This window comes from Ischnura elegans, chromosome 10, assembly GCF_921293095.1.
Source record: "Ischnura elegans chromosome 10, ioIscEleg1.1, whole genome shotgun sequence".
NCBI classification, from domain to species: Eukaryota; Metazoa; Arthropoda; class Insecta; order Odonata; family Coenagrionidae; genus Ischnura; species Ischnura elegans.
In genome coordinates, this window is record NC_060255.1 from 90,298,754 (window position 1) to 90,314,855 (window position 16,102).

A 16,102-nucleotide genomic window follows, 5' to 3' on the forward strand; every position below is an offset into this window, starting at 1 on the left:
CCCAACTACACCCGACTACATTTACATAAAATATTTACATTATACCCTATATACCCTATTCACACACCTATTTAAAAAACTTAGACATGCATATAAACATCTTTACCTGGAAATTGCTTTTAAAAAATTGCAACAAAATAACTGATTTGTAGACTTCAGTAAATGCTCTTGGCATAATGACTAATGAGATCATCGTTAGGGTTCTATGAATATAAAACTTAAACCACAAAATATCTCAGGCCAAACAGTATACTTACTGGGGTTTTGAATTGGTGCATGGTTGCAAATCATTAGTGCTTCCAATGATTGACTTATGTTATCGAACTCCATCAAACCAGAAGAACTCCTTTCAGCTGAAACAAAATAAATTGTCTGTAACTGATTGATTGTAAGTGATATGTGCCTATGTAGATCATGCGGCATCAAGTGGTATAACACTAATTACTTACAAAATGTAAGATGGGATGCAATGATACAACTACAAGTTAATTTTCATTTGGATAAAAATAAGCAAGTTCACACTTACTTTTGGATGGAAACAGCTTAATTGTTTTAGGAGGAGATACACCAAGATCATCAAACACTTCCTTTAGTCTTTCTTCCGTTAGATTTGGAGGAGTGTTGAAAAAGTGAAGAATCTGAAAAGGCAGAGAAGAAACATTACTATTACCATATTAGTGTAAAAAAAAGTTTTGACCAGGTGATTGGCTTCATCTATAAAACTGAACAACTCCCTTCCACATTTATTTTATGAAAACTTACTCGCCAGAAAATCGAGGATTTGCATTTTCAACCAATTTACACAGAAAATCATAGATACAGCATAACTTAAAAAATTTCTTTAACAAAACTATGGCATCCATCATCAACAAGCTGAGTCAGTATACTAAGACACAACGCATAACTGATGTACCATATAAATTTGTTCTTTATTGAAGAATACAGCAAGAATAATATAAAGAAATATGTGGGGTGAATAAGAGATGAATTTTATCAACGACTGTAAGGTTTAATCGGAGATGTAATGAAAGTGAAATTCCAAATGTTTGACTTACTTTGGATGGAGGCTGTATCCTATTCTTGCTAGCCATGGCTGGGTTGATGAAGCGATTGTTTTTGTTACCCATGAAGTCCTTGAATGACGGAGCTCCATCGGGAAGTGGGTATGGGTGCTGTACGTCACTCAGGAATGCTTGTTTGGAATAACTGAAAATATATTCCACACATTACATACACTGAACACTCCATTACTAGTTTTAAGTAATTAGCCAATGCAATCACATTTACTGCAATGCAAAGTTCTCACATGAATATCAAGATATAATTACCCAAGCTGCAACTTGCAGTCAAAAAATGAGACGTTATTCAGATTCTGGACGGCCCTCTCAACAGCAAGACTGTCCCCCATCTGAATCATGGCGCAGCCCTCCTTTGTCTTGAGAAACTTGATCTGCAAGAGAAAAATAATGGATAAATTTAAGATTAGCTGAGAAAGACTAAATTCATGAAATTTAAAGAAAGAAATCATTACCATAGCTCATGATAATAACAAGAGTTAAATCATTATGCTTGTACTAAAAATTTCAAAATTAATAAAAAGATATGTCCAGCAAAGGAATATGATACTCCTATATTTTTTAATTACTTAAATTGTTAAATCATTCAAATTAAAGAGACTTGGTTTGCTGGTTGTTTCTATCAATAGTGAGGAGACAAAGACAAAATCAAAATGAGGTAACAATAACTCCATAGTGAATATAAACCAAAGAATTAGGACTATGTAATAGGTATTAAATAATTGATCATATCAATATTACATTATTAATCATAGCAATCAGAATAAAGATTGATAATAAAATTTGATTGATTGTAAGTATACCTTCCCCTAATGGTGGAGACACCATGATTCCAGTATATGCAGTGTTTTTGTATATTTAATTTCACCATTTGCTATTCACAATTTTCTTCCTTAACTACTGTTTAATCAATATTGGGGAATTTCAGGATTTTTTTAGAATCACTCCATTGTTTAAAGGGCCTTTTAAACAGTCATGTTTTAAAAAAATTATTTAAATTCTTAAGACTGACAGAGATATTTAAGCCTTATTGTGGAAATGGAAACTCATGAACCCTGGGCACTCCGATATCTGATGGATAGCATTCCTCACTAGTGTTTTTACATGAAAAAATTAACTTACTCATGAAATTGATTATCAAGTAGCAATTCAACAATGCAATATTAATCTTGGATATCAATCCTTATTACTTATGAAATTGTGTACCTTTTTTCTTCAAGGGAATCCTCCACTAAAACACTTCCGCGGAAATCTGAACGCATTCTATTGGTTACATCAGGTGAAAAACTTTGCAAATTCAAACCTACCCTGACAACATTTCCATATAAGCAGAATACATTGAACAGCTTGTCTGGGTTGACTTTATCCAGGTTGAGGCCATACACCATCATGACTGAGCCTTGCTGGGGCAGATTGTTTGAAGGACCACCCCCACCTACTACGCCAACCACTCCGCCACCACCAGACAGGCCCCCACCACCCCCACCTCCAGGGGCGTAGCCAGGGCGGGGTGGAGACGGGCGCAGGGGCTGCCTCACGTACTCGCCCTTCACACCACCGTATCTGCAAAAAATCATGTTAACATGCATCAATAAAAAACACTGCAAAATAAATTACAAAGGAGATTCACTGCCTCAGCAGTTAGCAATGCCACTAATCATCACGTTATCCTTTTCCAAACATTAATACAGCCAGATTAATGAATAAGAAAGATGAAAATTTTCCACAAATTTATTTAACATCGCACAATGCATTTCGAATGCCAGGTCATTCTCAAGTTCAAATTTATAATAAATTTGTGGAAAATTGCCATCTCCCTTATTCATTAATTAGGAAGTCATTCCACTATATCCTCCTAACTTCAGTAACTTTTATTAATGTAGGCACTTGGGCATTTCTAGCATTGAATGTATTCCTATGAAAGGATGGATTAGTCCAAACATTACAAGCCAATATGAACTCCAAGATTGAAATTAAGAAAAAACAAAGCCCATCCCAAACAGAAATATATCACTTACTAGGAACCCATTAGTTATCTTTGCATTTAAGTCATATGCAAAGCTACACTAATGACTTTAAAGTTTCCGTATGGAATTGATGAAAATATGTGAAAAGATTTTTTTACACAAGTGCACCTGAAGTGTAGGTGGAAAACATTCAATGTAATGGTTGGTACATTCCATGAGTCAGCTTTATATTTATGAAAGAAATTTATCATACCATAGTCATTCGAAGTAGCAATCCTGGTCGCTATAACTTTTGAAGTTTTTTGTCTTATGCTGAGGAAGTTAATAACGTAATGAGCAATTAGCATGCATGAAAAAAATTGCAGTTTAAGTTCCATCCCACATCCCATTACCTCTTGTTCTGAATCTAATGTTTATCGTAGGGAAGTCAGCAGTTTCACATGACTTAAAACCATTTTTTTACACTTCCATTCTAATTACAATATAGACAGATTTCAGCCTCTGTAAACATACTAGGAGACAACCAAGCAAGGCTGATTTGCAAATTTCTTCTGAATATCCCCAGTTACAAGCAGTGATGAACAAGATTTATTTTACTTTCTTTTCATCCTACTTAGCAAAATTATTCTATCAGTCCACAACTTGAAGGAAAAAGTGGAGGACAAAGTAATGTTATAAAAAGAGAACTAAAATTTTATTCAATGACGCCCTTTTATAACTGAAGTTTACCCTCACAGAACATATGTTAATGGAGGAAAATCAATTAATCTATCAAATACCAGAATTTAAAACAACAGCATCACTTTTTTAGCAATAACTTCGAACACTACTCTTTTCAAAAGCGGTCACAGTGAAATGAAGTCCATTACAAGCTGATGCTAATAACGCACCCAAAAGCTAAATGAAAATTTCATACAAAGGCAATAATGTAGGTAAATGGGTGAAATGGGTAAATGGCTACGAGAAGAAAATATGATTCAAAAAGCACACTTACCTCATGCCAGAACCGATGTCTAAATCACACCTGCAGAAGGTAGAGATTAAAAGCTTGTAAGACTAAGTGAAACAAAGTTTACAAAACAATAGCATACACAAAATAAAAGTTTTTTACTATAAAAAGCTTAATAATTACACTATAATAATGAGAGCAATTGATTTTTATTTCCTGTAATCGCAAAAGGATAAAGCAAGGCAAACAACTGGGCATCCATAGGCTTCAGCGATAAAAAGAGTCAGAAAACCACAGAATATTTCACTAATAGTCTCAATATACAACAATTAAAACAAAAACTCTGACTGGGATCAAGATGAACAAGTGCTCATACAAAAATGCCCAACTAATTAATTTAAAAAACGATTTTACCCAATATACGTAGTACAAGCAGAATGCACCCCATAAGCAAGGAGCAAAATTAATAATTTAGATGAAGCACCTATGAGATCCATAATTAGCAATAAATAGATGGATTCAAAAAGTTTCAAATAGTAAGCTGATAAGATTTTTTTTATTCTAATACCTTATAATACAGCAATATTGATTATCAAAGAGTAAAAAATATATACCTAAATAGATGCACAACTAATCAGGCAAATAGAATGAGCTTAACATTTACCAAAACTTTAGTATAAAACTAAAACGATTTACAACAATAATTTTTCTGCAACAATAATTTATATAAATTCTCAATTTCCAGTTCCCAACAATTTCCTTAGCCTTCATGTCATAAAGAATTGCAGTTGGTCAATGTAATGTCATGGCTGTCAATATTATTACGTTATATATCTACCACTGAACCTCAAGAGCATTATTATTAGGAATGCACGAGATTCAAACACATCATTCATGTACCACAAACTTCAAAGATGAAATACACTAATTTTGTGGAAAAAATGCTACTGCATGAATGGCTTGAGCAGTAAATACAAGCAGAAAATGCTTCCAAGCAATAATGCAAAATTAACCAAGCTCCGGAGGTGAGGTAAGTACCATAATTCAAAGAAAAACCTATAACTGCAGTCAATTCTCATATAAGCTCTCAGCTAATATGCTCAGTTTCGATCAATTGTATTTTCTCCTACAAATTTATAATTTGAAAGTAAAAATGCATCAAAAAAGAATTTTGAATTGTCCAAAACAAACACTTAACTTCTACGCCATTATGTAAAATATTTGGTAACCAGCAAAGAGACAAGTATTACATACTACTACAACTTCAATGCTTTTCAGATGCTTCTACCAATTCTCTCTCCTCTAACTCGCAATCAATTGCATTAGATTACAGAGAGTTGACTGCAGTGACTGAGACTCAGAATCTAACCTAAAAAAACACCTGGAAACAGAATATTAACTGGAAAAGCAAGCCAGATAAAAATCAGCCACCACATTATACGAGCTAAATTTTATGCTGCAGCAATGATGCTTCAAATATTGCTAGGAAAGAATGAGATGAAATGTCTATGCTACTTGGCCTTACCTGTCAACATATCGATCTGATGGGTAGTGGTCAGCATACGCTGGGGCACCACCCCCTGGTCGACCCTGGTGCCCATAACCACCTCCGTCCTCGTACCGATCAGGGCCAGGGGCATAGGCCAGTTGTGGCGGGAGGGCCTGACCACCACCCCCACCTCGCAAACCACCCTCGCTTCCTGCGCAACATTAAAAAAAAAACGTGATTTTCAGACAGACTTTCCTCAATTTCCATTCGAACTACCACAAAAGCAATTATATTACAATACCAAAATAATTATTTAAAAAAAATGAAAAGATAGTCACAGTAATAAAAATAAAAAATAATCATCCGGGATTCTATTTATTAAAGATTCACAGAAAAAAACACCAACTTCCTAAAGAACCCAACAAAAAATTCTCAGCTTTTGCAATTAGCAATAAAAAAAACTAAGGACATAGTATGCAGTACTAGAAATATAAATTAGCTAAATTTGTGCATAATTGTCTGTGAAATCAATTCTTCAAAAGATAACCCAACTCTTCCCTTGAATAGACAGCAAAATATGCTCTCATAATATGTTGATGCAGGTTAAAATAGGAAATATAAACTGATATAAAATTTTTTCGGAAGGGTTTTACAGAAATACCTTACTACTAATACCATGGGATTTTATCCCTAACAAAAGGAACAATATAAGAAACTCTCACAGATGTTCAAACAATTGTTTATTTACTTTCAAGTAGAATTTCACAGGAAGATCTGGAAACTTTTCCCCATCACTGTGTACAGGTTTAGAAAGTAATAAAACTAATATTGCAATAAAATACTACCTTAGACGGAAAATATACAAACTAATGCGACAAAACAAATATTAAATTAAGGAAGCATGAACGAATGATTACAGCGCATAGGTTAGCCACAAAATTCTACAGTTTTAAAAGACCGACTTTTCTCATGTAACATGCAAAAAAACTCCTAACATAGAGTAAATGAGGAAGTCAATTTTCCCTACTTCATACTACCAGGATACTCATAACAGGATTAGTGGTCTCAGGCTGTTTAGTTTTATTACACTCTGTTGATGAAATATAAGAGTACCATAAGCTGAATATTCAACTTTAAGACCCTATGGAAATATAACATCATACTGTGGTTTCTTTTTTTATTTATCAATGCTCACTTAGTAAGACGTTAGATAAAACACTGACACATCAGAGTAAATATGATCCAGTCCAATCAACTACTGAGGAAAAACTTAGGTAAGCAGGATAAATCAACCGTGAAATGACTCCAGGCTTAATGTTAATAGCCTAAAACATACACTTTTAGCAAAACCATACATCATGCAACTAAGAATAAATGCCATATACAAGGTGAAAGAAATATTAAGGACAATTTCTACTGAAGCATCTTCACACATTATAAGCAATCATGCAGTCAGGATACTTTTTATAACCAAATTGTACACACAACAAAATTAAAACATACTAACAGTTCCAATTGAACCATATAAAAGAAATTAGTTAACAAAATGTAAGTGAGCAATTCCATGTAAATGTTACCTTTTATAACGAGAAATTTCACGAAATTGCGAGCAAACAGAATTTTAAAAATGCCTTTATTTTGACAAATCTATTGCATATTATAGAAAGCTATTGAATACATAAAATTTCTACAGAGGCATACTTATTCCCCACTAATCAAGTTATACAAGGTTTTAAAACAATATCATAAACGGGTTATAAGGATAGGAAATACAGACATCCATTAACAAGATAAAGACTGATTGCTTTCAATACTCATTTAACAGAGTAAATTTAACACCTATGACCATCATAAATAAAATAGCCACAAGCCATTACTAAATAGATGCTGTATTTTTTTCCTGTGTATACAGTGCTAACATCAACCTACCTAAGTAATTATAATTCTTTTCAGCTAAGAATTAGATAGAATGAGAATGGGGAAGAACGTATCTACATAAAAAAATTGATAAAATCTAAGACCCAGATTGAAAAAAACTTCAGGCTTTCCGGGGACCAAAGAGTGACTTGGCTAGGTACTTCATTCTCAAAATGTAGCATAACACAAAGATCAGGATCCCGCCATGATACTAATTACAGCTGATACTCGAAGGTAGAATATTCACATTCAATTGTTACTCCTATCTCTACAGTTCTCATTTGCACAGAATACTTTAAAAGGTTTATGAGCACAGAAACTGTTTAGATGTACAAACAGAATAAATGCCACCAGCTTGGAAACTATCTTGAATATTCTTACATTTCCTAAAGATATATTTGCAAAATTGAGCTTTGAAAAGGATCTTATGCTTTAGCCTCCTAGCAGAATTGATTGATTGATTGATTACCTCAAAATGATGCAGAGCAATTATTAAGATGGCATATCATTAAAAATTAAACCTATAGGGTCATTCAAACACCCTGTTCATTGATGACTCGCATGAGATACCGCTGTCTGATATTTTTTTCACTGTGCCAAATACCTCAAAAGTACCATCGTTAATGCAAACAATTATGACATGCATAAAATGGATCATTTTTAATTTACCTATGCACGCAACAGTTTTGAAGGACTTTAGCCCAGGATATTCCATGGGCAAATTAAAGGCAGTTACCACATGCAGGAATGAATTTAACGATGTCTCACTACAGGAATGTCTCCAAAAACACCCAATCACTATCTGGTCCACAGGACGAACGTGCATTGCACTACAGATAAATCTCTCACGAAGCAAATTAGAAACACAGCTAGGAGCAGTATCACTGCAGGGATATCAGATGCCATTATTATGATAGCCGAAGAAGTCCACTACTTACTGTAGGGCTGTGGGCCTGCACCATAACGTGGCTCTTGCAACAATGGAGCTGGGCGACCACTCATGGACTCTGGCTTTCCTGCAACACGGAGAACATATCATTCGTAAGGAAGGGCACGGTGAATGTCGAATGCTGAGTGGAAGGTCACTAAACATGTCAGCTTCAGTAGAGTCCTCACTTAAAAAAGGATCTATCTAAAATCCACTATAGCTATTCAAACTAAGCACTGTTCTCGAATACCAAGTTCAGATCTTCTATAATCTTGAAGGCTATTGAATCCCTGGGGAACTCTTTCCACAGTAGCTGAAGAAATTGGGAAACCAACGTCAATTGTATGCCTCCTCTGCCTATATATCCACAACTACACTATCATCAGCGATAGTAATATAAATAGCTACTCTTAAAGGCCTAATGAAGTAATAGTAAATTATAATAAAATTTTCTATGCAAGAAAGTTGTAAAGGAGCCTGAGCCCTGGCACCAGTGATTAAACCATCAGTCTTTCACGTCACATCAAGCAGAAGACAAAAAGACATAAGTCGAAGAAAAAAACAAAAATAGTAAAAAACTAATCATAGTCTTTAGTAGATGAAATACCATGCAATGAGAAAATTATTGAACTCCTAAATAATCATAAATATACCACCACATGTCCAGAATGCAGTGATTATAAAGCCATGACGATTTCTTTGAGCATTCATCCTAAGTTAAGTCACTAAAACCAATAAATCTGTGCCAAACTGAAGGATTTTAAATCATTGAAAGTAGCTTAGGGCAAATTCATGAGAAAATACTTTTCCATGGAGTCAATGGTAATTAAATGTAACAAGTATGCATGAATTATTTCAAACAAAACACACAAGAAGTTCTTGGCAGTAGTTAACACAAGTTCAAGAGGATGGAATTGCAGTGTATATAACAGTTTTCCAAGGACTGTTTTGCCAATGTAGAGTACCAACTGGGTGTAATGAATTCCATTCTGTTCAATAACGAGCAATTCATGTAATTCACAAAGAATTGCCTACCCTTATATCAGGCTAGAGACAGCAAAAATTGAATAAAAAGATGTGTCAAATACCAAATTTATGCAAGAGGGATTATGGGATTCATTGAGAAAACCCAAGTCGTCTACTGAATTATGATTAGCCATATTTTTGCACAAATAAATGTGGAATTTATTGAAATAAAGGAACACATCCATCATTAAGTTTGCTACTCATGTTTTCATGTAAATGATTTACTTGAACATAGAAAATAAAAACCTATGTAATGAAATGAAATGGTGAAAAGTTTAATTGTAATGAATGTGGGCAAAAATATTATCCCACCCAAGGACTTATTGATAAGATTGATGTAGACCAGGGGCTCCGATTTACTAGGCCACGAGGGCCACATTCCAAGTTCCCGTGGGCCAGATAGCAAATTTGCCGATGACTGAAGTATTCGATACCAACGTCTACTGAAGTATCCAGTGGCGTATTTCTTATTTACGAACAGTTGAAGGAGACTTTGACGTGCAGTACAGCACTGCAATACTTCTAGCGGCGTCTCACAGAGTTAAACGAGCAAGAATCGCATACTTCTTGAAAGGAGTGCGCGGGCCGGATGAAAGCCCTCCGCGGGCCGTATTTTGGAGACCCCTGATGTAGACGAATCAAACCTGATATAAACATGACATAGGGAGAGTTTCGGTTCACAGGCACACTATCAAAAATTTGATGTCTTCATACACCAGTGAAGCGAATATGGACAAATAGACCAAACAGAAGTGGTGAGACTTGAATTTTATTCCTCATTTCATTTGGTGAGTATAAGCTTCCAAATAAATGTAACCTAAACTGAAACAACTATGTAATAATATACGATCAGTCATTCACACACTCACTGATTTAACCTAAACGTAATAAGTTATGATAGGTGAGGGCAGATTTCAACCCAGACTAAGCCACAAGTACGTAATTTTCACACATTCAGGGTCACGGGGTCCAGTTCCTTTCCTCTGGATTTGAACCCAGAACTCCTCGATCAGCAGCCCATATGGCTACCACACCATCCAAAAACTTTCAGTAAGCCAACATAATTATTACCTCACAGAAATTTATTTGTATGTTTAAAGCTACAATTGCATCCCATACTCAATGACTTAATAACTGGATTAAGATGTTTTCACGAATACATCTCTTCTATGCGATCAGCAGTTATCGTTCCCTAGCTATCCATCATTTCATAGAAAAATAGTTGAACCAAAACATTACTTGGCAAGTTTCATTATAGTCAAACCAATATTCTATCGACTTTAGATGAACTTCTTTCGAGGAGTCGTATCGAATAATGGCACCGGCAATTTCCACCAAACCCAGAATCCAGGCATATAAGGTCAAATTGAAGTAAAACAGTATCCAAAAACTTATCCCAAACATGCTATATAGTTTGTGTTCCCGGATTAAAAAGCTTAACTTGACAAAAATGAAATTCAATGCTCACAAAAAGATGATTAATGTACAAAATGCTCAAAATGAATAACAAGCACAATAGGTTTAAAAATTAGTTTCCTGGCACACCACTAAAATTGCTTCATAAAAACTAAACTACAACATAGTAGCACAAAGGTTAAATACAACAACGTTATATTACCCTTAAAAATCAAGTAACATAACATTTAACGTGCTACCTAGAAGTTGTGCATGCATCCAAATTACCAAACGTTTTTGTTGGCAAAAACTCATCACAAAAAGCACAAATTCAAAGCAAATAAAATATTTCACTCATACTACACACTTGACTGAGAATCCTGCACGTGCAAGGGATAGAAAAGCATGAAAGGGACATTCCGTAGATAAAAATATAAATACCACACTTTACTACAAAGTTTCATCTTAACAGGCATGGAAAAATATAGCCTCCAGATTTTATATGATGCATCAAATATAACTTTACAAAAATTCCGAATGACACAATAAACAAACACAGTTTTCACAGAAAAAGATACTTCAATTTCACATACGTAATTTAATCGAAATACCAAAATATAGATATCAAAATAAATACCAAGTCAGCAGTTTAATAAATTTTCAGGCAAACAAAGATGTCACTCACTCTTATAATAAATTCGACTAGTTTTTTAAAGACCACAGATGTTGGAAATCACATTTCCTTAAATAGGTTCCCATAATCATCGACATTATGATTCATTGACGATAGATAAACAACCAGCAATAAGAATGACAATTGTTGTGGCAGACGTAACATTTACAAGGATCGATGGAAAATAATAAAAACTTAAACTACATGCCCATCCATGAACTTTTTAACACAATTGTGAATGCGAGAAAATACAGGAAAAAAACGACATAACGTAAGTATATTATTCTAATTATTACGCATAAAAACTAGGCGGTCGCGACCATAGTACACAGGAACATTCAATTCTAGAATTATTCAGCACAAAAAATATTTCTGCTTTACGCAGGCACTTGCGTATTTTCCACGATTTTTCCGAGGATGCAGCCAAATAAACTACACCGCTTCCAGCTAACGGCGAGAAAATTAAACAATACGAAAGCGTGTAAGTAATAGAGAACTCCGAAGGTAAAAAAAAATACGGGAGTAGTCGAGAGTTCGCGGACACGCTGTCGGGAGTCGGCGTCGTAATACGCTAATTTCGAATCGATCCGGGAGTCTGCGAGCTTCGACGAAAAATGCGTCGCTGCACCACCAATCCGCATTTCGGGCGAACGAATTTCGGTTGTGATTTTTAAAAACTTCCATATATATACTATAACTGCATTACGATAAATTATAATGACAGGTAATTGCGGAAGACCCTCCGAAATGCAGGCATCTGAGTATCTGTAAGACTGAATTTCAACTTTGCTTCCTATTCTTTGATAATATTACTCTATGACGAAAAAATAGTGGCAAACACTTAGGCCGCGGATGAAATCAGCGAAGTGAGAATTGCATTTAACTATCTTCTACATTATTTCTACTGTATAGATACCTTTTTCTCAACTTATACGCAACCAAACTCTTCAAATGAGGTACCAAAATGCACAGAATTTATTAAAGAAGATGCGAAAGCATATCTTACTTCCTAAATATTGCTATTATTTCCTAAAATTGGTTTTTAAATAATTTTTAAAAAATCAAAAACCGGTAAATATTCCTGACGTTAACGGCGCACAAACTGATACATTAGTCATTTGCAACAATATCTCGCATTCTTTAAATAACTTTTATCAAAATGCGACTGATTCCACATTCAAGTCTCCTGTTGATACGTAAGTATGAGTCATCATGTGCGTTTAACAGAGGTAGTGTAATTACTTCCAATGTTGTGTTTAAAGAGGTTCTCTGACCTCAATTTGTACATGAACATTCCAATTAAATTTGTACATAAGACCCTGCCTATTTTTCTACATTTTAAAATTAAAAACGCGCCTATCCCTCTGTGGACCTGCATTGAAAAGAGCGGGGGAAGCCCGCTGGGAGCGGGCGCATCACGCTCGTATTAAATTAATAGCCAAAGCAGTCCAAACCAAGGTCTACAAATAATTATGTCCACAAAAATACACGCTCTGTGGTTAATTACGAGCGTCTTCAATGATATACGAGTGGAAAACGTACGGACGAAAAAAAAGCCGTTTTATTAAGGAGATTCTATCGAGCACAAGACCTCAATAGGCTGAATATGGTGAAATTTTACCCCTTAATAATAACCAGAAGACAAGTGCTAAGAAGTATTTAAGCTTTTTGAGGGCACAAAATAATATTTGCCCAAGCATTTGGCATCTAGCTCTTTCGGGTGCTCATTGCACAGAGTAGAAATTTTTGCATCTACCAAAGACTTACCGAATACCTACACAGAAATTCTTGTTCTCACGTTAGGCGTAAACAAAACAATACTTAAAACTTTTTAAGGGCAATTATATATCACTGAATTTAATCCTTTATACTAGATAAAACAGGTCAGTGAGGAGCTCACAAAAATAAGGCTTTGACAAGGAAAATAAAAATTAATAAAAACCACGATAGCAGTTAAAGGTTGAAAATATCAGGAAAAAATCTCAAAAAGACAATGAAATATATGTGTACAAGATATCTCAAATTAAAAATTTAATGGAAAATTTTTAAAGAATTGACGTCGGAAAATTCCAAATTATAAGAATCCAAAACGGCCAAATGATATAAAATAACTTCCAGGGTTCAGGCCCATAAACAAGCAATTTCACTCATTGAGAGGGACATAAATCGATTGACCCAAAAATAATTTGGCTAATCAATTTTGGTGGACTCGAAATGAAGGGGCTTTCCGGGCATGATTATTGATCTAAAATACTGTCACTGAAGAGATACACGATCGGCGGGCGAAAAGAGCATTTCGGAAATTAAAAAAAAAGACACCACAGGACTATTTGCTGCACTAGGAAAGTGAAATATGGCCTAGTTGCGAAAAAGATCGACTCTCCGATGCGGAATTCCGAAATGCCCTCTGCGCTAATGGAAATGAAATCGAGGTCTAAGTTTGACGAATCGCCGACCGCATCCTCGACCAGGCGGAGAGCGAGGGAGATCAAAGAGGAATCGACGCCGAGTTCCACCACATCGCATCAGACGCTGGGACGGCTAATATAACTGCCGGGGATCACGCCACAGCCACGAATGTGGCCCAGTCGATTGGGTTTCCGATTGGATAGATTCGTACCGTTCATTAGATCTCGTGGCCGAGATATCACCGCAGAGCAGACATCGTGGATTATGTAAAGAAAAAGCGGATGCGAGTAGTCACTCAAGCGGAGTGATGAGATTCGATCAAAAAATTAATTACGGGGTCGCTCCTATCAAGATAAAACTCTTCAATTCCTCACCTAACTCCCACGAACTTCGATCATCAGTGTGCCCAAACAAAATCACTTCTTTTACCTAAATTCGACGAGAGAAATAAGGAGAATAGTACGCATATTTCTTAGACAAATTTTTCTCTTATAAAAATCATAAGAATAAAAAAGAAGAGGCAGCACAAACTCGTACTTTTTAACTATCTAAGATGCTCTTCCTCCGTGTCACTACAGGTGAAGACGAGTCCTTCAACTCATATTCTCATTCGTATACCATGAATAAGAGATAAGAAGTAATAAGTGTAACAACAGGAAAAAAATTAAAAGCAAAGCAAGAAATTAGAACCGGAGCTGAGATCGCTGATTTCACAAGCATTTTCATATCCAAATAACTTTATCAACGAGTATCTTTTACGAAGCACGTTTCAAATAGTGTTTCTTTTAAGACCTGCAGGGACGAAATTTGAAAATACTGAAACGAATGCCCCAAAAAGATTTTCACCATAAATAATTACGATGACCATAATTTAAAGTCCTAGAATGTACAACAATTTCCTTCGAATAATTTCGAAAAAATCTTTCACTGACGACTAAGTGATCTCGAGGGTTTGACAGGGTACCAACATTCCAAGAGATACGCTTAAACTTCTGGCGCCACAGGAGCCACAACAATTGCACCCTTATCACCACGAGGTAGGAGTCCTACCACTGGTGTCAATAACCAGTGAGATCAAAAAATGCAACGGGGGAAGCTTGGCGAGTGGCGGGTTATCTCTCCCGGGTTGCCGAGGCATCCCGACCGAGTACGGTGGAGAAGGGTGGAGGTTGGGAAGGATGGACCCTGGGATCCCCGCCAGTCAAACGGGAGGCGGCGTCGATAGCGACAGTCGGGGAGGTGGACGGGGAAGGCGCGCGGGGCACCGCTTGGCGCAGTACGGGTAGGAGGGGGGCGGGCGCCAGTCAAATGGGACCGGGAAGAGGCGGGAAGGATATAAAGGGGCAGTGGGAGGAGGAGTCCTGGGGAAAGGCATTCCCATTTCCCGATATACGTGTCCGAGCCGGCGATCAGCAGAGGAGCGCGTACTACGAAGAAGGTCGGTGAAGGGGCCTCACTCCATTCAAGGCAAGATCTCCAAGCAGAGGGCTGGCATCTGCGATTGAATGCAAGACCTCGAGGATGGGCGCGCAGATTTTCCGCACTTCCACACCCATCATGAAACGTCCTCGCAAGGAATTCGGCAAACCTTCTCTCACAGACGCATTTCTAGCCAAGAATTGAAGGATTGCGGGGATCATACCTTAGCGCATTTGTGGGAAAAAGACCTTGCTCCAGCCAGCGACATACCAAGACATTTTCCTGAAAACTGCATTTAACAGTCCAAATAATACAATGACCCCAATGTGGACACAAGAGTCTCGTAAATTAAAACGAGTTTTTGCGTCATTTTGACGAAAAAGGTTCTTGGAGACCCGACGCTCAGATTATTCACGTCCAAAATTCACGCATTATCCTCTCCCATTGACATTGACATTTCTGCCGGTCAGGTCGAACGATTTTTCTCCCGCGGAACATACGTATGGAAGTAGTATACTTTAATTGTAGTGTGAATTTCCTTTGATTAGCATAGTCACGGCTACATCTAATTCATAACGCGATTCGGGAGAAAGCCGGTTACTGAAACTGAAAAATATTATTTACCATTGCAAGACTACTAATATGGCATTTCGAAGTAGGCCCCCTTAGGAGTTAGGAGAACGTCGTTCGTAACTATTAACGATTTCGAAGAAGAAAAAAAGCTTCAACGTCCCATAAAATGAGGAAGCAAAGTTATTTCAACAGAAAAAATATTATTTGAGGTTATTGACAACACGCTAAAATGAATAACCTTAATACCCGGTTTATTATGGGACATCTACCACATTCTGAAC

The 16,102-nt window shown here is 36.3% G+C and overlaps 1 protein-coding gene across 3 annotated transcripts in view; it reads right to left on the minus strand.

Annotated features, from left to right (window-relative positions):
- The window catches only part of LOC124167206 (heterogeneous nuclear ribonucleoprotein L), a 313,940-nt gene that overhangs the window by 1,845 nt on the left and 295,993 nt on the right, over positions 1–16,102 (minus strand). For 2 of the 3 annotated variants that reach the window (XM_046545053.1, XM_046545051.1), the window contains 8 exons: positions 8,337–8,414; positions 5,518–5,692; positions 4,038–4,067; positions 2,384–2,639; positions 1,329–1,450; positions 1,056–1,206; positions 527–638; positions 258–353 (listed from right to left, as the gene is read on the minus strand). In XM_046545053.1, coding sequence (XP_046401009.1) covers positions 258–353; positions 527–638; positions 1,056–1,206; positions 1,329–1,450; positions 2,384–2,639; positions 4,038–4,067; positions 5,518–5,692; positions 8,337–8,414 — 1,020 coding nt within the window. The remainder of the gene's footprint in view (positions 1–257; positions 354–526; positions 639–1,055; positions 1,207–1,328; positions 1,451–2,383; positions 2,640–4,037; positions 4,068–5,517; positions 5,693–8,336; positions 8,415–16,102) is intronic. The other variant, XM_046545054.1, reaches the window with a different exon arrangement.